Source organism: Ptychodera flava, chromosome 4, assembly GCF_041260155.1.
Source record: "Ptychodera flava strain L36383 chromosome 4, AS_Pfla_20210202, whole genome shotgun sequence".
Classification (NCBI taxonomy): Eukaryota; Metazoa; Hemichordata; class Enteropneusta; family Ptychoderidae; genus Ptychodera; species Ptychodera flava.
The window spans coordinates 32,445,904-32,471,764 of NC_091931.1; the positions used below are offsets into that span (position 1 = coordinate 32,445,904).

The following is a 25,861-nucleotide window of genomic DNA, read 5'->3' on the forward strand; positions in this document are numbered from 1 at the left end:
AGTTTTTGTCACTAATATCATTAATTTTTAACATTGATAATAATTAAAACTTGTGTTATTTCCGAAAGTCTATTGGACAAACAATGTGAACTGGCATTTCTGTAAAACACACACTTAGCAAAAGTGGCCCTTTCACGCTGATATATAAAAACTAGTCGGCTGAAGATACAGATTACAGATTTTGAATTAAGACATTCACGAACGCCATCAGCGGAGAAAAAAGATTTATTCATGACACCAAACCACGTGCATTACTAACAAACGTAAATGATTAATAAGTGCAGAAAATTCACATCAGAAATTAAATTGTTTTTTCCTTTACGCAGTCTTGGTTACGATGGATCAAATAAAGATTTGCACTCCGGTTACACATTACTATCGTGATCTTGTAACAGTCACTGACAATAACACGAAAATTTGCCCGGACAAAAGGACCATTATGATATGATTCTCCCATGATACAAATGGATGTCTGAAAACGTAAAGGAAGAATGTGAGGCATACCGCCGTCAAGTTCAAGCCCTGAAATATTACGATCCTGAAAGGACTTGAGCGACATGTCAGAATCAGTTTTGCTTGCATTGATCTTGGGTTAAAACACGTTGGGAAGTAGCACACTTTCTCAGAACGAACAACTTTCGACTTCTTGTCTCAGTGGCATCTAGAGTTACTTTGAAAGTGTTGTGTTGTGCTGCGCTTTGTTGACTATACAGCCCGTTCCTGAGGGATTTTTTGACTTCGTGTGACCAATTTCTTAAATTCAAAACGTAACCTTTTACTTTGAGCTGCGTGTGGTTAAGTATACATCACGTTACTGTGTTTTTTACTTCATGTGACTAATTTCTTAAAATTCAAAACGTAACGTTATACTTAAAGTTGTAAATTTTAAAAAAGGCGATAAAAGCGCTGACTACAGTCCTTTTCGTCAAAACAGAAGGCAAATCCGATGTTTTTGCGCTACAACGCCACCGAACGCGGTCTCCCGCGTAACAATTTATCGCTGGTATCAACTGGCGACTCACCAAAAATAATCAAAGTCTTTGTATACAGATGACAAGAAAGAAATTCGTTTAATGGTTTGTCCTTGCAACAAACAACATCATTAGTTTCACAAATATTTGTGACTGCTATTGTTGACCTGACAGCGTTTACTCAAGTCTAGAGGTGTGCACCGTGAAATTATTTACTTTGAAGGTTTCTCCTCTCGGTTGCCGGCAGGAAACATTTGAAACCATGCCCAAGTCAAGTTGCCTCAAGTCGATAAAAAGGCTACGGTTAATGGCATCAATCCTGTGATGTTTTCTCGGTGTCCATGGCATTAACGTCATCTCTTTGCTTCCTGCAATGCACCACCGCTATTGCTATGATCAGAAAACCCGCCAATAGCACAAAGGCAGACGCCAGATAGAACGGAGTCTTCGTGTCCTTTGTGAGTTCATATAGTTTACCTGTGGGAAAAGGGAAGAGGGAAAGACCAGGGTGATTGAATAACTTCATTAATGATGAAAATCGGCCCTTTCATGACCCCTGCATGACTTTTTGTCCTTGTATTTCTCTGCTACCATTCAGCAGTTTAATCATTAAAACACTTGTTTCAGCCAAAATGTTTCACTGAATTTGTGTTCTGTTGCTTAAGTAACGAATTCTCGTTTAATTAAGTGGCTGTTTTTTTTCTTGAACGATTAGAAAACTACATGTTCCCAAAATACTATATGAATTTAAGCTGGGTTTGTAAGAGCTTCATCCTGTCGGGGTTATTTATCTTGTGATAATGATGCCTGTGATTGAGTCGGAAGATGGCAAAATATCTTACTTTAGTTAGTAGTGAATACATGTACAATTATAGAGAATGCTATGAGAGATCTGTAGTCCCTTGTTTTAGAAATCAATTAACTTGTTGTGCATTCGTAATGCACGTATTCCGCACTATGGCTAAAGGACAGCTTGCGTCAGTGACTGTAATTTTGCCAAACGTAACACATAAGGTTATTCGAGACCAAAATAATGTGTGATTGACTAGTGGCATTGTCCAGTGAGACGTATCGATGTTTTCGTAGGATGTGACTGCAAAGCAGAAAAAAATCTGTAATTTCAAAAGAAATTACAAATATAAGCTTACTCTTTCTGAAAATGCTCATATCCGAGGGAGGTACATAGGGAAGGTTAAATGAAGGATCTGGTGTTTGGGTACACTTGAAAGCACAAGGTCGTTCCGACACTTGGACAAAATCAACTTTTAAGTCCGAAAATGCTGACGACCGCCGTAGTCGTCAGTTGGGCATGTGTGATCTTAGTCATGTCAAACCAGCACCTCGTACGCCGTTGATGGCATCATTTCATTCTGCAAATTTCATACATGCTACAAATATCTTGACAGGTACTTTTCCCCATACGTTCACTATGAATTATTGCTCTATTTCAGCTGATCAACACCATTGGCTCTGCTCAACTGGCAGAGTTAGAGCGCGAGAACGGTGCACATGCGCATGAGACGTGCATACTCCCTTATAGTTGAATGAGCTGGATCTCAAACGTTTCATTACCGTACAGCAGATAGAGAAACTTTGATTTCGCTACATATACGCATAAGTGGAACCAAGGAGGAATAACAATAAGTTAAACATAAATCTTTAAGAGGTTCTTATGCAAAATCAGTTTGGCGGCAAGTTTTGTAATCAGCAAATCGAGATCGTTGATTCGGCTCTTGTGACCAACTTAAGTGACCAACTTAAGGGAGCTTCTGTCCAAAACACAGCGCGGACATTACAAAAATTATATGTCTTATTGTGCTGTTCCATCACCCTAACTCGGTATTAACGTTATTTTCACTTAATGTAAAAATATCTGTAGTAGTTAGTTTGATCATACGTCTGTTGAATGACTGGATCGCGTAACATGCTCACAATAAAAAAACATCTGTTGGGACATTTTGCCCTATTAAAATGAATTATTTTTGTCAAAACTGCAATAAGTTAATGTATGGGCGAGGTACACTTTAAACAAACTCGGCTGGCATATGCGCTCTGTAATCACAGTTCTTCATACCAATGTAAATCCATACCTGCAATGGGTAATCCAAAAGCTCCAATCCCCCTCGCCGTTATTTGCAGTCCCACTGCTTGAGGCACATTCTTCAAACCAACGATCTGCCTAGCACACACCATTAAGATCGTAATCGAGACACCCTGACAAACTCCAATGACCGCACTGCATGTAGCCATGGCAGCGTAATTCACCAAGAAGGCGTAAATGAAAGAACTAAGGGACAGTACCATCACCATTATAGACAATAGCGTCATTGGAGATATAATCTTAGCGTCAATCAGCCAGCCATGTCCTGCCCGCCCAATTGCCGAAGTCACGCCGAAGTATGTCACCAGAGAGGCAGCCTTCAACCGGGGAATGCCGACGGCGACGGCGTGTACGACCAACCAGACATTTGTCAGTTGGGCGCCAGCACTGAATAGTACTATGAATACCAGGAACCATACGTAAAGTGGACTTCCTCTTAAGAGACTACAGCCGCATAAACGTGATACAGGTGAAAGGATTCTTGTTGCACCTGATTTATTCGGTTTTCCAGAAGCGAGCTCTTCGCCATCAGCATTCACCGAACCCTCTTCATCCAAGGACCTGTATGCATCTTTGGACTTTCTCGACCGTTGCTTCTCATCATCTCCTGTGACAGTCATACAGATCTCTGTTTCGGGATCAGCATTTCCGTTCTCCTCTGCAATTTTCCGAAACCCAGTATCGTTCTTCGTGTTCGACACGGGTTTCATGACAGCAGCGGTGACGAATGTATTTGCGGCAAACCCGGCAATAACCAAAAATGCCCCATGCCAGCCATACTGTTGAATGAGGGCTTCTATAAGTAGAGGGAATGTCATGATTCCAATACTTGCTCCGAATGAAGAGAGACCATTTGCCAAGCCATATCGCTTGTGAAAATACTGTGCTACCATAGCTTGGGACGGTATGTAAATTCCAACCAAACCTATAGCTGCAAGTAAACGACCATAATAATGTTACCCTACTGATGGCGGATATTAATTAACTAAAGTTCAAAATGAGTGCTGTGTATTTTGAAGGTATATTATTAGACTGGCCCCAAGTCGCTTGGCTTTTCTCGGCAGCAGTTACTGTTCGGCCACGCTTTCATACAACGGTCTACGCAACACCTTACCACTAAATGCGACTGTCTGCTGAAATTTATCACTCCATTGTATTCTGTTTTGATGTTTATATGCTCAAAGACTAGCAGCAAGTCTAATATATGTTGTAATTCAGCTGATATGTATGTATGTATGTATGTATGTATGTATGTATGTATGTATGTATGTATGTATGTATGTATGTATGTATGTATGTATGTATGTATGTATGTATGTATGTATGTATGTATGTATGTATGTATGTATGTATGTATGTATGTATGTATGTATGTATGTATGTATGTATGTATGTAAACAGTCACTAAAATGTAAACAGCCACTAATGCGAGAACCAGGAATTGAGAACTGTCCCTTTAAGCTTATCGGGGTGATTAAATCGGTTACTTACCATCTCGCGAATTACTTATGACCTGAAAGTGTCCTTCTTTCAGATTATTAGTACATCGATTGCGAGATGTTGATGACCGACTTAATCCCCTGGTAAGGTCAACACGGTAGCTCATTATTAGCTAGGCTTAGGCAGTGTTTATAGATAAACAGAAGTACGTGGTTAATTAATCACGTGTTGTGATTAATGTTCAGCAAAAGGAAAGGAGGCAATTGATTGACAATACACATCTTTCTCGGAAATATAGTACATAATTAAAAGGATCGATACCTGAACTTCCTACATTTCCTAGTGATTTAATTTTAGTGTGTACAACTCAGTTAATAATTTGCACATTCAACAATATTAAATTGTAAATTTATTTATTTGTTTATTTATATATGTAACTTGATAAGAATATATGAAATATAAATGAAATTATTCAATATTAATTATTTTACTGATAGGTGACGCCGGATTCTGCTTACCGTGTAAAATTCCAAACGTAACCATTAATTGTGCAAAACTCTGAGCAAAAGCACTCGCTACCATGGCAACTGTTAGTAATGTAGCTCCGACGACAGCGACCTTCCGTGCTCCGAATTTAGATACCAGATATCCTATTAAAGGTGCTGAAAAATTGAGAATATTAAATGAAATATTGTGAATATAGAATGAAAAACTTAGCACATAGAAAATTTAGTTTCTGTACCATTCGATGATCTCGGCAAATGTCGAGTAAATTTTTTAATTCGCGACCCCGGGTCCCTGCTTGAACAGGGGTGTATTCTATCATTTGTCCTGGACGATAATACTTTAAATTCATTGGATTTGTCCACCACATACACGTGTATGTTCATGTAGCTTCAACAGACTTTGAAAGAAGTGTCTTGAGAATCATAGTTCGTATGTCGTTTCTCTTGATAAAATCACATGGTCTCTCCGAAATGTAGCATTGGCGACGTAACGAATTATCGCAAGATTGAAATTATAGCAAATGAGACGTAACTTTAGTTTCCTCCTTACATTTAATTACCATAATTGCTTGTATACATCTGTTACAATTGAGATAAATGATGACAAAAATACTTTCTTATCTCCTGCTTCTTGTAAAATCCAGACATGCCCAAACCATATGAAAATAAAATGTGTTTGATTGATGTAACCCAACTGTGTCTACCTAAGTTGTCTAGGTTACTTAACATGAGGAGAGCATGACGAGGAAGTCTGTCATGCAGATGGCATCTCCAGGAGTTTATATGCCATTTTAATACAACGTCGAAGTGAAGGTTAAAAAAAACGGAGTCGACCACTTTCACCTATACAGCTGATTCGTTTCAAGCATTATTAGACACTGCAAGCAGTCGACGACACTATTTTCTTTGTAATTTCAATGATATCACCCCATATTTCTGCACAGTAACATAAAAAGGGCAGAATAATGGAATTGGAATTTTACAATGGCACTTATGTGAAATATGACCTGATTTGTTCCTAGCAGTCATGAATACATTTGCAGCTTTACTTGCTTGACCTGCTTGAGTTGTCACAGGTTTTGATCAAATATTCCGGCATGATAAAAGTAATCTTAAATATTTATAATAGGAAACTACTGCAATCTCAGAGTTACCCTGGAACAATATTTCTTTGCGAGCACGGTGACCGCCTTTCCCCGAAATTTACTATTTTTATTTTCTGCAAGTCGATCAGCAATTAAAGGTATACTGTCACCTGTTCCAATTTTGCCACAGTTACCATAGAAAAAGACAATTTAACCAATCACAGGTTTTAAGTGGGTGGCCGCTTTTAAAAACAGCGCCCTCAGATGGGCATTTTGAATACCAAGGAACGCCCCTTTGACCATATATGGGCATATTTAGATTACAGGTGACTGTATACCTTTATCACTTTATAAAGAACATTAACTTTCCCATGGAATCTGCGAAAGTGCCAATGTCATCGACATCATTACAAAAGTATAAAAAGTATAAAAAAGGTCATGCATGTCTTTGTGAGTTGAATATCAAGTTGGCAAGAGTTTGAAACGAGGGGAATGTGTTTGAAATCATGGAGTTTAGATCTATTCTGAAGAGTGACCAGAGTAAAGGACCCAAAGTGCAGCCTCGTCTAACACCTATTGGACAGTCAAAGCAATCTTAGGTGACATTTGCTGCCCTGATGCATTCCTTGACTCAACATTAGCATAAATTGACTTATTAAGAATGCACATCATTTTACCATCGACATCAAGTGATTTAAGTTTAAACTGGAGTAAAGAATGATTAAGTCTATCGAAGGCATTGGAAAATCTACAAATAAACTGTAGAATTTGCAACGCCCGGTGCTGAGGGTAATACTTACACAAGGCGGCACTGGACAGGCTGGTTGCTGTGAAAATCCAGGAGATAGTATCAGCGCCCTCTGGGAAACTTCTCAGGAACTCCACCATGAAGAGACCGGAAGAGAGCATTATCCCCTGAAAGTACATCTGGATGGCAAAACCACTGGCAACAACCAACCATCCCCTGATGGAACCTTCCTTTTCATTATCCGAGGCCATCATGGGTTGCTTCAGTCCAACTGCGTCGTCTTCTTTTTGTGTGTACCGTAGACAAATATTGTCATGCAAAGACACGAAAAATGGAAGCAGTTTTATTCACCCAAGCGTAATTTTCCTTGATTATAAAGACATGATAGTGTAAATTTTTCCATCCTTTATCGTCATGAAATCGTTGAAAAATTGTTCGAAATCATGATTGCCTAAACTGACTTGTTTACTTCAGATTATTTTTTTAAAAAATGGATGAAAGTCTTGACAATATGACATACAGGAAGATGTCCTAAAAGACTTCGGAGCAAACACACAACAGAATACACCTATTACAAAGTCTGACGAAGATTCGAAATTTATGTGTTGTTCCAAACTGAATAATCTTCTATAAATTGCATTAAAATATTCAGTTTGAAAGGGAAACGTGAAATTAGAATGTCATGTGACCAGATGCAGAATTAAAGCGTGGTTATTGTATTTGACAACTGCTGTTGACTATGGGTGAGCGGAATCCACAACATACCGAAACAATAAGTTTAATGTAGAATGCATCTCGGGGTCAGATATTCGGACTCTCACATTTTTACTTTCTTTTCTCATCTACAACTGGTGGGAGCTCATTTTATAGGTCTTTGAGTAAGAACAATGGTTACTGTCTTAGCTTTTCGATGGCGGCCATTTTGAATTTCAAATATGGGTAAAACGTTGGGTAATTTGTTTCTGTAGGACCAAACTTTGCACGGTGACCCCTAAATATTATTCTTAATTTGGTGAGAGAATGGTTGAGATTAAGTCTTTCATTTTCGAGGCGCACGTTACTTTAATGGAGCTCGGGAGAATTTTTAGCTCACGACCCGTCACAAATTTTGTGCTCATCCAGGCTGACCAGCAAATTTTCAAAGGCCGCCGGCTATTGATTAAATCTAAAGTAGAGACCGAATTTTTATCCAGTCGCCTTCACAATATTATATACATGTCATCAAAGGCCTCCTGATACATGTAAACACGCCAACTTGATAAATATAAAGAAGGGCATTCTTCTTTTGCTTTGGTCACCTGTGTATATTTGCTTTGAGGCTTGACCGTACTCTGTCTATAGATTTTAATATTTCAAAACGTTGAAATAATCTGGACAGCCTACTTAACCTTTGTAATCAGCATTAACGACAACAGTTGTCCTTTAAGGTAGTTCGCGCCTGGAAAGTGAAAGACTTAAACTTTTGCTCAAACTTTCCTGAATGAAACTTTCAACCATTCTCTTATCGAATCAACAGTAAAAATCAGGGGTCAAAGTACAAAGTTTGGAACCAGCGAAACATATTACCGAACAACATCTTACATTTTGCCATATTTGAAATTCAAAATGGCCGCCATTCCTGTGTTAACTCTTTGGGGTAAAAATAAAATTTGGGACTTTCGAAAAACTAAGCACGTAAAAATATTTCTTTCTCCAAGAGCTTTAAAATGAGCCCCCACAAGTGGCAGATCAGAAAAGAATCGTAGAAATTTTAAGAATCCGACTATCTGTCACCGAGGCGCGTTCTTCCTTAACATGAAGTGACGAAACGTTACGGGGCCTGTTTTAAAGCCGTAAAAAACACGTCGTTTCTTTTAGTAAATTGTACTGACTGTCCCTTTGGAATGGATGATTACCTTTTGAGTGGTATGGTTACTCAAACTCAACAGAGAGAAAACTTTAACGAATATAATGACACTGCAAATATTTAATAAGCTTATCGATCATCGAGGTGATACTGCAGTCTGAGGAGTTGATCAAAGACTGTTTCTTTCTAACGCTTGGCCGGGTTTGTGTCCGATTTGCATGGGAAGTCTGAAAATGTAAGACCCCTCTTGATTATAAAACACGTTAAGAACCCCTCTCCTACCATGCCAGCAACAAAGTCTTTCGCCTCTGTCTTCAAAACGTATATCGCCCTACCAATACTGTGTTAGGTCTCGGGGAGTATCTTACCCTTGAGTAGGAGTTTGACGAGCGGGAGCTGAGATATCAAGCCAGCTCTAACCCTCTCCGGATAAGTCAACCGAGAATTTTCTGGAAGTGTGTAACTTTGTCGGTCAAATGCTAGCCTTGCAAGTACTTTGATATACAGTATTCGTGTTGCATTCCAAAGTGACAGAAATTCCACCGCACACTTTTAGGGAAAAAATCCATTTACTTATCTGATATCTTCGTTTACATTTGTTAAGTTTGACATGTTCGTACTGTCAACAATCCACATGAATAATCAAAGCTTATCAGCTTTCATCATTCATCTATTTTTCACTAGTCATCACGGTCAAAATATCATTAAAATACATAAAAAACATTATCAGTAATATTCGAGGGTACATCTGCTGTTGTCGAAAGTACGTACATCTGTAAAACGTCACTATTCAGATAAGTTTTATTTATCAAATTTTTGATTCGGTGCCTCGACAAAAATAACATGAAGCAAATCCAAGCGGGTATGAGCTACATCAAACGAGCTAAAAAGTAACAGATGTTCTCGTGATGGAAATATATATTCCATCAACATAACAGACTGTTATAGAAATCGACAATATGGCTAGAAGATCGCCACCTACGGCCTGTGACTGACATTTAAGTACTTTTAACGCGTATTTCACAGAATGAAAATTAAGGTCAAGGGCTCAAGGGTCAAGGCCTTCTTTATTGAGTTCTTTCAGGCAACTGTGCCTTTCACGTTTAGGCCTACGATGTGTCATCTATCGACAGTTCTCCTGAGTGACAGCGTGAAAGGCCGCAATCTTACAAGCTACCCGTGAACATAGGGACCCTACCTAGCCCTGCGTACGATGCTGTGTATTCCCGGCGTTATATACGGCCTCCCACCACAGGCCATATTGCGCCGAGAACACATATCATTGTACGCAGGACTAGAGCCCTATACCGTCCTCAGACAAACTCTTTTCAAAGATTGTAACCGTATATCGTGTACAACTTTAACGACATACTGCTACCACGATATCATAATACCCGCCATATAGTCTCTCAGTATCCAACATTTCTCAGAAATGTTGATTAGCGTTCAATTTTTGTGAGGTTGCTACTAGCCGATCAGACAAGGCATCATGCATGTCATGCGTAAGTCTCAAATCGTATGGTAGTGAACTTGAAGTGATATTGGTGTTGACTTGTGTATTTAAACAAATTCTGTCCATCTGTTAAATTTGAAAAAATACAGAGTGCCGACAGATAGGCATTTGCTAATCAGTGTTCGAGATATAGTATTGTGCTAAATTCCCAATTTTACTGTTGTCAATAAATGGACTCTATACCACGCCGGAACCTGCGTGACAAGCAAATATTAATAACAACATGGCCGTCTGGGTGCGACGTCGCATTATAAATAAAACAGATTGAATAGCGCGAAGGTCACGTCAGAGAACCTTGCCTACCTTGAGCTACTGCAGTGTTAATGTCTTCAGAACCACTACTCCAATTGGTTGTGGGGGAATATCGCCTCTGTTCAGGAATGCGGGCTACGAAATATGGTTGAAGGAATGCGTCGATCTCTAACCAACGTGGATTGTACGATTCAACTAATCTCGCCGACAGTCATAAAATACGAAGCGGACCGGAAAAGTGGGCTGAGTGTTCCTTTGAAATCAGTTACCTTGGAGCACTTCTTGGGTGTCAGTGACCTAAGATGACCTCAACTCCAGCAGCGACCGCAGGGCGCCTCCACCATTAAAGGGGAAGTTCACCAAGGATGATTTTTACATATGTGGTAGCTCTGTGGTCAATAACCCCAGAAAAGCTATTTTCACCATTTATAACTCGCCCGATTTTCTACGAAAATGATAAAAATAGTACAGGAAAATGCCCATGTAATTTGAATCATGGGAAAAAAGCCCCAAGCTTGGAGCTTGCATCATGTGATATGGAAGGGACCATCTTCGGATGGTATGGCCCCCACATTGTCCACTCACAGTAATACAGTAGTAAACAGCAACACAAAATCTGACAGTGGGCAGTTTATTATAAGTGATTCACCGTTTATGCAAGGATACTCAGTATAAACAAAAGTTATGTAAATACGCACAGCCTGGTTTAAGCATGGGTGAGTGGACAATGCCATACCCATGGGAAAATGGTGCCTTCCATATCACATTATGCAAGCTCCAAGCTTGGCGCTTTTTTCCATGATTCAAATTACATGGGCAACTTCCTGTACTATTTCTATCGGTTTTTGTAAAAATCGTGCAAGTTATAAATGGCGAAAATAGCTTCTCCGGGGTAAGTGACCACAAAGCTAGCACATATGTAAAAATCATCCTTGGTGAACTTCCCCTTTAAAGTCAACGTCGCATTCTCCATGTTGACGCACAGCTACCGACGTTCACCATTGTAGAGGCTCTCAATCAAATGACATTTGCATAAGAAGGCCTATCGCCATTCACAACTGGATGTTTACCACGGAACTGTGCGTCACGTTGTAGAAATGGGGACCTTTATTGTATGGTTTCTCACTAAAAATGGGTCGCTTACATCCGGTACAAAGCGGTGAGGGTTAACCATACTCTGGTCGTTTTACAGTAAATGCTTCGCGCTACACTGGCTATGTTTACGAACTGCATCGCTTTAGCTTTTAACTCTTTTGTGAAATTAATACACCAGCTTTTGACTGCGCTTGGAAGCACCTCAGAAATCCTTGAATAATTAGAAAGGGTTTTAAGGATGGGTCAAGACATGGCTTCAGGGATACATTAAAAGTTTATGACCATTAATTAAGACCCATAAGGATGAATTCACAAATACTGGAGGGGAGAGGCTGGAGGAATTCAGGGGGATTTGAAAGTTTTTGGGTAATAGTGGGGAATGGTAAAGGTTAACAGTGGGTACAGGGTATGATCTGAAGATATTTTGGTTCCCTATTTGTTTACATTTTCAGATTCCACAGTTTCTCAAGTGATTCAATAGCAAATTTAAACAAGAACGAATGAATGAATGAATGAATGAATAACACTTAAGTCATCATATGGCTCTAAAATTAATAGTAATTAAACAAATTGTAGAATCATTTCATTACTTTTATTTTGAAAAAAATATATAAGTATCAATGTCATTGATTTTAATGTAGAGGGGACAGAAGCTGCAACAGACTGTTGAGAACTTTTGCCCAATATTTCTGTTTTATTCCAAATAGTTTCTTGCTAACTACAGGCTTCAGAATGCTGAGACACACAATGCTATATATGTATATGTTACGAATCGGAGTCCAGACTGAAATTCATTTGTCAACAACAAGGCAGCACGGTAAACATCAAGCTGTGTTCGTAAGCTGGATACCGGACAGTAAAGAAGAAAAAGTTCAACCTAGTCAACAAAAATGCTGCCACATTGACAAAGCTGATACAGCTATTGCCCCTGCATATAAATGTATCGCTGGGAAGATAATGAATAATTATATCAATAACAATGACAGAACAGCCAATTTTACACTATCTCACTAGAATAGTGTACGCCGTGTATCTCTCAGTGATGCGTCCACAATTCCACAACAACCTCATCATCATAACAGCCATCTGCTTCTTCTATATGATAATTGTATCTTAATAAACATTAATAATAATAATTAGTGATTTAAAATACAAACTTTTTGGCAGCAACATTCTATCAGATGAGGATCAGTGTGCCCCAATAAATACCACAAGAAACCCACCGGTGTGTGTAAGCCCTAACCCGTCGCTTTAAGTCTTTCAGCAATGCATAAATACAGGTACCAGCAAAAATTTCGACAGCTGTCATATGTTGAAAGTTCTTTATCTAGTCATGTACTACAGTTGCTATAAAAGTTGAGAGCGGACCGTCCCAGGCCCTGCCAAAAAACAGCTATACAGAGCACTGGGATATATACAGCATGGATGTCATCGCCACAGTGTGCGCAACTCTGTTTCATATTAACCATGTGCTCTCTTTGTTGTACAGACCTGTATCACAGGGTTGTGTCAGGGCCTTCACAGGGTCCATGACAGAGGTGAAGTATTTTGTTCTTTCGCAGTTTACTGCCTCATAAAACATTGAATCGTGCCTTGTGTTTGAAAAATACTGATCTTGGAAGGAGCGGCGGAACTGTAGGCAGGAAGCATCATTAAACATTTGAAATAATTTGAAAAGATGGAAGCCGTAACATTTTCAATATTGTCAATTACGGTGTCTTATTACTGGGTCCTAAAGCAAACACCAAAATATGCTATTGCAGCTTGTCAACAAGGCCTTCACAGAAAGCGATCCTATAATAGTTGACAGCAGAGCGTAAAGACATATCTTCCATACTTATGTTCTGCACATAAATCAGAGTTTCTTGTTCTCCTCCCTATATTGAAACACCAAATACTCACTTCCAATATCAACACAAGCAGTATATTGTAAGTTATTTTAACAACTTGAAATGCAATCCAGATTGGTGCTGTGTGTATAAAATGCCAACTGGTGGCAAGCGAAATACTAGTACATTTACATGTAGGAAGTAAACAAGAAACTGCTGACTCACACAAAACAATAAAAAAACCATCAAAAGTTAAAGCTACTGTCCCTTTCATGTGCCACTGATAAAATATACTTGCTGTGTTCGACAAGGTGAAGACATGGGCATTTCAGCATGGTTCTGTGAGTAGAATGTTCTTAAAAACAGTCACTCTTACACGGAACAAACTGCTATCTCTTGTTATCATCCTCTAGGCCATTTAAAGAAAAGTCTTCATTTGTCGTCATTGGATTTTTGAAAAACCTAGCAGCCAGCCAGGGAAAAAAACAAACACAGACAAAAAACACAAGTGTATTAATATAAGCTCAATTTTTTTGGGTTTCCTTTAGAAATATAATATTTTATTTGTAATAATGTTTACATTGTATTGTTTTTTTTAATATTCTCTGAAAGCCTACCAGCACGCCGGACAGCAAACAAAGAATTTCATTTAAAGCGCCTTACCAAAACAACACAGAAAACTAAACCATGATTGACACAAAACAATACAATAAAAAGATATAAAAAATTTAGTGTAACATTGTTGGCTTAATGAATGTTTGGCCATTAAATAGTGTGGAGTATAGAGGTGCAGGATATGAAATGTTTGAGGGTATTGGAGCAGATCTGAAAAGAATTAAAATTTCAATCAAGATTCCTGCAGCCCCTCCCCAACACACACTCACACAGTATTCGCAAATGCATCTTCAGAGTTAAATTTGTATTTCATCACACCACACTGGGAAATTTGCATATTTAAGCAGGATAACACCGTAAAATAAACATCTAACCTAAATGCAGTCATCTTGAATCTTTTATTCAAATCATCGACATAAAAGTGAATTCTTTTTTAAATGAAAACCCAACTACTTTTTTCTTACATGTGCGTTACACTTTGAATTTCACATTCTTTATCGCTGCTTAGTAATTTTAGTTTAACAAAAAAAGAATACTGCCTTGGAGCAGTAGGGAGAGTGGAAAACTAGTTGACTAGAGGAGAAACTTGAACAGCTCTCAGGTTTTATTCCATTGCTGATACTGTGCAATAATGTTAGCATAGCATACCTACATTCTTCGCCGGGATATAACAACATGGAGTATTGCAAGGGTTCAACTTAACGATCTGCCAACGTCTACCTGTAAGAGACTGTCCAGTTTCTTCGGCCTAGGGGGGCGGTGGGTTTTTTTGGTGACATCAAAAAGTGGCTGACCCCCCTATTCCAACTTCGAAAACAGGGTGAGCCCCGGGCCCCAATCCAACTTTGACAAGACTCTGGGTGACCCCCTGCGCGCGACAAAGGTAAAACAAAAGGTGGAATATAAATTGAATGATTCAGTGTGTGAGTAGGTATATATATATTATATATATATATTATATATATATATATATATTATATATATATATATATATATATATATTAAACATTCAGTCACACATTCCGTGTTTTCATGAAATTGTCATGTCAGTTGTAACATAGGAGCTTAAAAGTGTCAATTCTAAAGTTTCAATACAGTATTTTGAGTGAGCTGTATTCCTCACTTTTTTTGCATAAACAGATGTCCAGAATTGTTGTAAGAAAAATGTGATTGTGAAATATTAGTGCATGTTGCTTTCTAATACTGGATTCTCATAGAGAAACAGAAAAGTATCAGGAACTTGTCATGTTTTTCATATGAACTGCAGATTTCATAATGATTAGTACATTTTGCAAAACAAACTTTTCAATTTACAGGCATCAAAAAATCTCTGATAAATTAATTTACTGCGCCCGAAGGGCGCGCCGAAAAATATTAAACGTCCAGATATCTCTGATATGTATGATATATCTGATATATGAAAGTCATGCAGCTGAAGGGCATGCTGAAAATATTGTTTGACATTTTAAAGAAATGCGCCCGAAGGGCACGTTGAAAAATTCTAAACATAAACATACCTCAGATATATATATATGCCTGATATGTTAAAGTTTTGCACTAGGACGGGGCTCTGAAAAATATGTCTTATTATTATTAAAGTTACGCGCCCGAAGGGCGCGCCGAAAAATGCAACTGAATGATGAAATTTGTGGCTGGCACAATGCATTTTACGCAAGTATGAGCCGTGTCGAAATTCAAAAACACAGTGACCCCCCCTCTATTTGGCATTTCAAAAACATGGTGACCCCCTATCACCAAAGTCAAAAACAGGGTGACCCCCCCATGAATCCACCCCCGCCAAGGCCGAAGAAACTGAGTCCCTAAGTTAAAAAAAAATACAATAAATGTATATATGTATGACGTAAGTTTGTGAGCGTGGGACCCAGAGACTTGGCACGTTCATGCTTGACAAACTGATTGATTCTAAATCTCGTTACCTGTCTCCAATACGTCTGAAAACGTACTCTTAGTCGCTGACAGCTGACAAAGTGCCTAATTCAGACTGGAAATACCGATAATGTAATCCAGTTCTCTCCGGTCTTATGTTTTCGACGAGTATAGAAGAGGGCAAAGGTACGTCGCTCGGAGCGGGTGACCGTTCAGGCGTACACATACACAATGGTCATGAGAAACACAGGCTCCATATTAGGGGTGACGTCAAATGTTCAATGTAGGATAAAAAACTAATTCCCTTAGTTCCCCCCAACCCCCCCCCACCCCCTAGAAACTTAATTGACTTATACTGAACCTGTTGCCGGGCTCTTTCTATGTAAAGCGAAGCTAAGGATCAGTCAATTTAGGGGTGAAATAAAATAATGCATCGTTAAGGCCCCACTAGCTGTAACTCTTGAAATTTGTTGACCTCAAATTATCTACCTATTCTCTCCTCTCTGAATTCTAGCCTGTGAAGAGATATGAGCTTTTACTGCATTAGGAAACCATTCTGTCAGAAACATTTAACACGTAAATTCAAATTTTAACAGTCATTTGATTTCCCGCCATTTTCAAAAATTGGTAATATAAAAAGGAATCAGAACATACAATGCCATAGTTGAAATCATTCACCCTTGTGCATTACAGTTTGGACTATGCAGTGCAGTTTATATGAAGATTTCAGTGCAGATATGCAGAGTATCAAGGGTTTTAGCTTTTCTGCCTGGGGTTGTGATTTAATGTTTGGGCAAACATTTAATCGCAGTGTAATCTTAACTTGTTCAAACTTGCACATATAGCCCCGGCAGGTAGTTAATAATAAGTGTATACATACACGTAAATGACTACATTGTCACCAACTAATTTTAGTTTGAAAATAAAATCATAAAAATAATGCTAAACGATACAGCTAGTGGGGCTTAACATTGGAAACACACTTTATGTTAATACAACATATTAACAACAAACTTGAAGTTTATCAATGAATGAACAAGAACAACAACAATAAAGTCCAGGTTTCTCCTTCAGAGGCATAAAAAAACTATCTCAACTGTCCTGGTGGTTGTATCAACTCAGTTCACACTGCTCCATTCAGGCGGACTACACGTGCACCAGAAATGTAGCAAAATATAATTATAAATTCTGAGTTCAACCATAGACAGTAGAGAAACTACCGTCTATGGTACAACCACAGACAAATAGTATAGACTGTCTCTGTTTGTCTGTGGGTACAAGAGAGGCCAACAGCCTGCATTGTTTACACTAACCAGGCCAGGTGCAGCTATGCACGTGTTAAAACAACTCCCTCCGCTGGCTTCAACACGAAAGTGTGCATTTCTGCTCTAGTTTTTCAATTAAATATTCATTCCCCTGGCAATTTTTACCTTAAATCGATTTGTAGGATAGAAACTTTTTTAAAGTCAAAACCCCCACCTCCAAACTAAAAGAATTAAGTTTTTTTTTCCTTCATTGAACTTTGACGTTGCCCCTTAAGTTGTGGATCCGTATGACCCTGTCTACCATGCATATGAATGCAGTGAGAGCGACGTGTCCGAGCAGAAGACGGCTCCTTTTATCAAATTCTCAAGACTATTCAGTTACATTTACAATTTAATTCCCAGCGCTGATCTAGTAGTAGTACTTAGTTCTTAGTGGGTAATATAATATATCTTTATCAGTAGATACACATTGTCGTCATAAATATTCTAATGACCTTTGACATGCTATAATGGTAATGGAATCTGAGATCCCCCATGCCCCATAGAACGAGTCAATTACGGATGGCAACGACTGTTTACGGTTGCAAATACGGACGGGGTACAACATTTTCCGTCGTAGAAGACAAAAATATTGCAGCAGAATATAGTATAATTTTCAACTGACAAAACAGACCCGATTGAGAAGTTACAAAGAGTACATTTTTCTCTTCAAATTGACTCTCTCTCTCTATCATCGTCTGTTCCCCATACCAGCGATACAGATCCATCGATCCTGTTCATAAAACACTGGACGGTACATGATATATCTTAGTGTTTTAACATGGAGTGATTTTTATCCTCCAGCAAGCCACTCGCGCCACCGATGAAAAGATTCGAACGACACTGTTCTTTAAAGGTTCATAATAACATCCATCCATCCATCCATCAATACATCTATCGGATATATTTGTATGTCCAATAAGTCCGCGACTTAATCTTCTGAAATTTGATGACAAGTCAAAACGTGTTGTCAGCGTATCTGTCTTAAAATCAGAGGGTGGTATCAAGCTACTGTCTTTGTAACTGAGGTTTCTTTCCGGTAATCGTCGCCTACGTTTGAACCCTTTCATTTCCCTCATAGGAAAGCGTTGCAGTGCGCCATCATGGTGTTTACTTGCCGTCACCGTTTGTTTTAGTTATGCGTATACCATACTCCACACAGTCAAAAAAGATGATATGTTTTAGGTATACACCATACATTTCGAAAAGATACAGATCTCCTGATTCAATTGATTGTTTCACTGCTATATACAATGTTTCAGATTATGAGAAGAAAAGTCACATTGTAAGGTTATTTTGTCGGCAGAATTCCAGAGTGTCTCTCCATAGCAGACTTACGGAGCAAAACTCACTGACATACGACATCGTCGTCATGATCATTCTGTTTTTCACACGGGTCTTCTACCAATCAAAACTTACCTAACCGTAGTTTCAGCTCTTCGCCATACGTTGACATTTTAACTCAATTATGAGAAGCCTGCAGCTGGTAAGGAATTGTTTTGAACTTTTTACTTGATCAAAAACTCATGATTCAATGTTGACAATTGAAGCTTATGATTATAAGAGCATGCAATGATTTTTTGAGTTCTAGACCCGAAGCGTGTAGGTAATTAATTAAGTAATTGCTTGAATGTTGTTCACTTAGCAACTTTACATCGATAAAAACCGCATTCGGCAGGCGATTTGAGTCGTTAGACTTGATTTTAAAACTTTACCGCCTGTCACTGAACGGAACCGTAGTATATGCTGTTGCTTGAGTCGTGCACTATATAATAAGTTAACGCATCACTGGATTGTCGTTTACTTAGCATTTGTAAGGGCACCCACTCTTTATAAAAACTGGATGTAATGCGCGATTTCACTTTTGGGTTTTGATTTTGAATATTTTATTACCTATCACGGAGCGGGGCCATCTGTGGGTGTTTAAGTTATTATAATGGTGGCTTTCCACATCAAATATTTAGTGGAATGCGTCAACAGCGTTACAGTGATTGATAATGTAATCACCGTGCCTTTTTGTTGCACAACGTCTGGTTTTCGCTGTCACTTCCACGCCTCATGACGATGGATCATGGATCTCCTATCCCATGATTCTTTAACGCTTCAGGGGAAGCTGACTGTACTGCAAACGGCGGCGCTTGCAGCATGGCTGAAGTGGCAGGTCTAACGACAGCTGCACTCTGATGCTGTGCCATGTTCAGTATCGCTATAATTCATTCACAGTAACAGCCTTATGTATTTTGGAATTTGTACAATGAGTGTTTTTTCTCAGTTATCACAGGGAAATTTGACTTCAAAATTCGAAAATTAAAAAAATTAATATATTTTCAGCGATGAAATTTGACTTCAAAATCCGAAAATTTAAAAATCAATATATTTCTAAGTGTACATTTAATGTAAAGTAAATACATTTGTTATACGTTTAATTCTTGAAATCGAACTCGGTGAAAATTGCGTGAGAGAAACCCACATTGGAAGAGAAGAGTTTTATTATTCAATCAATCAATCATCCTTTATTCAGTATTGCAGGCCTCCGGCCTTTTATACAATAAGTGACAATAAATATACAGACAGATACAGTGGGGCTTACTACTTGAAAATAGTTACATTATACAAAGAATTGAGAAAATCCAGAAAATCCATGTGTAATATCAATTTGTCTGCAATAGACCATCCCGTAACTTGAAACTATGGTAAATAAACTTTGACAAGTTTATTAAAGTATGGGGGTTCTGGGAATTTAATAGGCTGGTATATTTAATCACTGACGGTTGTTCATAAAAGAAAGGCGAGAGGAGTCATACACGGGACAAATAAAGCAGAAGTGAAATTCTGTTTCAACACATTGCAAATTACATAACTGGCATATTCTATTTTCTCTGGCTAGACCTAGTTTTATTATTCTTCAAGGTAGTATCCGCCTCGAAAGTGAAAAACATAGACTTTTGATAAAACTTTTCGCGGAGAAACTTTCAACTATTCTCTTTAAAAACCAACAGCAAAATTAAGGATCACCGTGAAAACGTTGATACCAGAGAAACAAATGACCCTAATGATTTACCGATTTTTGAAATTCAAAATGGCTGCCATCCCTGAGTTAACTTCATGAGGGAAAAGTCGATATTCACAAAAATAAAACGGTAAAAACTTCACTTACTCCATGAGCTACAAAATGACCAACACAAGAGTTGGAGCAGAAAAGTGATAATTTTTCTTCGACGTCTTTTGAAGTAAAACTTAGCTATAGTTTTGATTTGAATTTGGAATTTAGTGTGGGATTAACTTTACTGAGTATTTTAAAGCTTCGCAATACCTGTGCCTCTATGTATGATTTTGTTTACCTTAATAGTGCCCCCAACCAATCCACTGTTCTTCATTTGCATAACAAGTGCCATAGATAATTAACTGAATTTCGGTGTTGGTAAGTGGACCATTTCGCTGGATGCCCATTGGTAGCAGGATCACTTAATCAGATCGGTAATTTTCACTGCACGGAGTAGGCACATACAATTTTACATGAAACTTTACATTTGTGGCCATACTCTGGAAAGCAACTCAAGTTTCGATTTGTACAGTTAAATGTAGCCATACGTTTCTTTCACAAGTGTAAAACCAAGCAGACACTTACTCATCTCTCAATAAGTACAACAACAGCATAATACAGCGTTAATTTTGAAAAAAACCATGAGAATGCTGGGGAAAGTTACTGATATTCAATATTTGGGTTTCAAGTTAATAATATATAGACTCACGTAAGAAGTACCGGTAAGAATTTGATGCTCTTTGCGATTAGACAACAATTCTCGTTGAAGAGATAACGAACAGGGTATGATTTACGGCAAAACATAAAGGGATGTTGCAAATAGTAGAACACGTTCTCGAAATCTTGTAGTAGATCAGCCTATGTGCTTATAAGCGAAAGTATGGAAATGACAAATGTCTTCTGCTATCAGAGTTTCAGCCAAAACGTATAAATATTCTCTCACGTGGTCCGGTTTACGTATAAACCTTTCCATGAGTTCGATTCGTCTTCAAATTCACTTTTAGATTTATCGCTTGATCTGGCTTTGTTCTGACATCGAGCGTCGTTTCCATATCATCAAAGTCTATAACTCGAGAGTGAAGATGAGGGTCCTCGTGGTAGTAAGACAAAAAGATGATGATAACCAACGGTGTTGCGAAAAGAATGATCAGGACATGAATCGATAATGCACCCGTCTAGCGGAATGCGGACCGAGAAAACTGCAAACAGTGAACCAGAAATTCCTTCTCAAATTTTCCTAGATTTTGATTCATCTCCGTTTTTTTTGTTCACATCAGACTTGAATTTCCCGACACACCTAGGGCGACATTTCATAATCTTTGCTACGATCTATTCATATTTGCTAGTCGCCTTTAAGCGAGTTTACGATGACTTAGAAACGGGTCCCTGCATCGCACGATTCTTTACACAGTGCAGTACGTATAACATTATCCGACGTATCTGGTTAATAAGGTTGCATTAAGACATATACATTCCAATGCATCGTTGAAACATTTTTACACAGTGAAAGCGATAAATTTATGCAATTATGTTGTAAGTGCAAATTTAAGAAGGCAAACAAGGGGATAAAATCGTTGGACCGACTAAGTTAGAAATATTGTCCTCTTTTCCTTGTGTTCTCGGAAACTGCAGCCAATAGACTCTAGAGGATAAATCTTCTTTTCCGCCGCCAGTAAATCAGAAAACTTGGAGAAAACACGAAATAAACTTGATAACAAAATTTGCAACCATATTTCAACCTGAAAGGGAGTTACTTCTGGATTATTATCCGGACAATTAGAAAAATATGTGCAGTATTGAAAATGGATTATGGAATCACAATTTCGACACAGTAAGCAAGTTTATGAGAGTATACACATAGAAAGTAGACAATATATATTCATTGAGTAACTTGAATCAAGGGGAAGGAGAACTTTCATTTTGGCTTAGTCTGTTGTGTTTACTGCGACTAGAGTGAAAAAATCTAACTTAAAATGTCTTAAGGAAACATCAATATCAGCATCTTTAAGTTATCCGAGTTTGTTTGTACAGTGTCAGTAGGATTCATCATGATCAGAGACGATTTGATGAATTTGTAGGACTAAACGTGAAAACCTGAATGCTAAACATTCTTCTCATTTTATGTCTATATGCGTATGTACAACTGTGAACAGGCAAACAGACAGACAGACAGACAGACAGACAGACAGACAGACAGATAGACAGACAGATAGATAGATAGATAGATAGATAGATAGATAGATAGATAGATAGATAGATAGATAGATAGATAGATAGATAGATAGATAGATAGATAGATAGATAGATAGATAGAATTCTTCTTTAAACATGATTTGTAATGTTCTATTGAACATTTTAGAATTATACCTATCTCATCCGGGTTGTAAACAGTAACTGTGCCTTTCTTTTTTCCACTGAGGGTTGAAAATAATGATTTATACTAAGTTCCAAAGAGATGTGTAGAATCTGCTGCCCGGGAGGCGCTCTTATTAACCTAACAATGGAGGTATGCAAAGGATAATCATAAACTCTTGTTTGTTGTTCATCAATCTGATCTCACATGGCTTCGAATTCTATCAGCTGCTGATAGCTTCCTTGGACAAGACAATGTGTTAAGGGTTCTCTACATGCAAATCTGCAGCCGAAAGGAAGGTCTTATTCAGTTTAATTCAGTAAGAAAGGAAAGTAAGGCATTTGGCTACACAATTTATTTCAGCATTGATGATTAATACCACAGAGCTTCAACTCAAAAGTAACGTATAGTACCCAGTAACTTATCATCAGACATGTATTTTGTATGTCATCATGTGTTTCTTCCCGTCAGCTTTGATATCATGAGGAACAGGATTACTCAAGGTCCAGTGTTATCATAGTGTCATCAGCATTCTTGTTTTATTACATAGGAATATTTATGACCGTATCATCATAACTTCCACGAGGACTATCAACCAGGTTTACAAGTACTTACTGTGTACAAGTCATAACCCTTATCAGTCTTATGGAATGGGTAGTTAAGATATATGCACGCCTGGGCTGCGTGCTTGTTTTCCGACAGCCATCCTACCACACCTTAGCGCTATTGTTTTCAACTTCCTCCAGGACATTTCTTTCGTGACTTTCCGGATGAACCCAAGTCACTTAGCGCTTGCACAATTCACATATTTTAGCGACGGTTAACCGTCAAAGATATTCTAGAAAGACAGACACGTATACAGTTACTTAGAAATAATCACAAACTGGCTTTTTCGACACATTCTTTAAGTTTAAGTCTAACCATTTAAGCTTCTTTAAGTTTCGCTAAAACAGTTTTTTATCGCTATAGGCCTAAGGAGTCCGTTGACGCCGTCTTTGTTGATTAAATCTGCATTTGGGAAATGCGTTAAAACACACCCCAACGGCACCATCAAGTTATATAACTCATAGTCGCACTTTTTACACTTTTGATTTACAACAACTGACACGAATCGTGAGACACGGCGTTTTTTAATGGAGGACATAAATTAATGGCCGTCTGCTAATTACACCTGACTCTTCTCAACGCTCTTTCTGCAGATGCCGGAGGTTGTAAAATCGCAACACAAAATTGCACGTGTCTCCTGATACCACGATCATCGCCTTGTGTCAATCCATGAAACGTATGCTGCACCGGCAACATCTCCACACGTAATTGATAACTCAGCAAGACCTGCGGCCCACGATCTAGCTACTTGATTTGATCCATCAATCAATCAAGGAATCGATTATTTATCCATTCACGGTGAAGGCCGTAGGGTATACAGTACAATATACATTGCAATGAATTGAAGCATTGCAGACAAACTGGCCGTAGTATGAATTCCGTTGGCTTCTCTTAAACATTTGGTTTCGTCTTTTTGGTTTCCTTGCCATCCAATGCGTCTGTCGTGTATCATCGTTGACTACCAAAAGTACACGAGTATCGGCCGACACTTCACATATAGGACAAGTTTATTTACTCCACTCTCAATTTGAATCATTGGAATGGGTTTGCCCCCAGTGTAATCGCCATCATATAACCCAATCTATGGCAATATGCCTGCTCTCAGTGCAATGTGCAAATGCTCTTATTGTTTGGGAATCACTTTTAATTTCACGAACTGATGACTAGGTCGGGTTTATAGACTAAGATGTATCACTCTCACGACCTTATTTGTGTTGTGTGGCGCAGTCGTTAAAACGCTATCGTACACTTTGTCTGATACTGCCACTGTTGAAGACTCACATATATTCCAAAACATTTTTCTTTGTTTTTTGAATTTCTTTGAGGTGATAGCGCATTGACAAGGTTTTGGTAAGTGAATTCGTTGTTTACGACGGACTTCTTGAGATACATTGCATATACAGATGTTGCGCAGCTAATAAAATTCATGAAATGTTTTTGCTTTCGCAGAACACAGAGCCTAGATGTGTTGTCATTTAACTTCTGTAAACAATTTGAAAACTTCGAAAACCTCTACAAGCTACCATATAAATCCAGATATAAAATAATATTGTTTTGATTGTTCCAAATATTATCACAACGTTTCCTTTTTTCACCCAGGGCAAATAAACGTCAATCACGTAGATCACATGACATGCACGTGATCTAAAACGCTAATGGTTTGCCCGCTGACTCTAATGCAATGACGTAAGCATATCACAAAACTGTGTCTAGCTGAAACGTGAAAGTAACGACCAGGCTCCAAATGCAATTATTTTATACAATTACGAAATTAAGTTGATTACCGGGAAATTTACCCTTGTCACTGTATCAAGTATTAAGTCAGGAATGCTTTTAGCATGGTGTGTAAATTGCCATGCGCTCGACAAAATCAAGGTCTCCTACCTAAAAGCTGGTCGCAGCTCTCTTATAACGGCTGTTGTCGTACATACAGAAATTACATTACTTTCGTATAAGAGAAGCCAATGACATTTTGGCTTTTGTAATCTCATCTGACAGTAAATCATTAAAACACGATTCCATGTTAACTCGATATGATGGGATGGCGTTTTCTCTTCAGCGATGTAACGTACAAGAGAGTCCGTGATGGCTTGTTTGAAAGTTAGTAGCCCACTTCCAAATTTGTGTCTGAAAATCAAATGTGCACCGAATTCTAATTTTTCATAAATTTTAACACTGGAAAACCATCTCGTACGTTGATTTTAACCGGCAAGTTCAACCTTTCCTTCGGCAGAGCAGCATGGATACGATTTTATTTCTGGAGAGCTGAAATTCATGTAGTGAGGTTCTAGTGAGAATACGCGATAGTTAAACGCATGGCCTATTTTGTCACGTCAGATTGTCGGTGTATAAACGGTTGAGATTCAAGTTTAACGCAAGGCCTATATGTCACGTCAAGTTGTCTGTGTATATTAAAGTTGGCTAGATTCCAGACGGAAAATGCATTTCCCTCGATCCTTCGGTATCATCCGATGGTTCGCCAACTTGAATGCTGTGTGTCGGGCATTGGCCGTCTTTCCAAGGGCCGCTTCGATACACGAGCTGAATCTTTTTCTGTGTGGCGACTGACATACTTTATACTTCATATCCCTTTTAGAAAGTTTGGTTCATTTTCAACGTAAACAAATGGTACAAATTCAATCTCTTGAAAGAGCCAGTGAATGCCCA

At 38.4% G+C, this 25,861-nt stretch overlaps 1 protein-coding gene across 1 annotated transcript; it reads right to left on the reverse strand.

Moving 5' to 3' along the window:
• Nucleotides 1–207: 207 nt before the first annotated feature.
• LOC139131526 (monocarboxylate transporter 12-like) lies at nt 208–11,581 on the reverse strand. The gene is made up of 6 exons (XM_070697620.1): nt 11,404–11,581; nt 10,514–10,797; nt 6,904–7,131; nt 5,031–5,174; nt 3,062–4,003; nt 208–1,448 (listed from the first exon to the last, which is right to left on the reverse strand). Exons 3-6 carry the CDS (start codon nt 7,103–7,105, stop codon nt 1,285–1,287), a joined length of 1,452 nt encoding a protein of 483 aa, XP_070553721.1. The 5' UTR covers nt 7,106–7,131; nt 10,514–10,797; nt 11,404–11,581; the 3' UTR covers nt 208–1,284.
• Between the last annotated feature and the right edge of the window lie 14,280 nt (nt 11,582–25,861).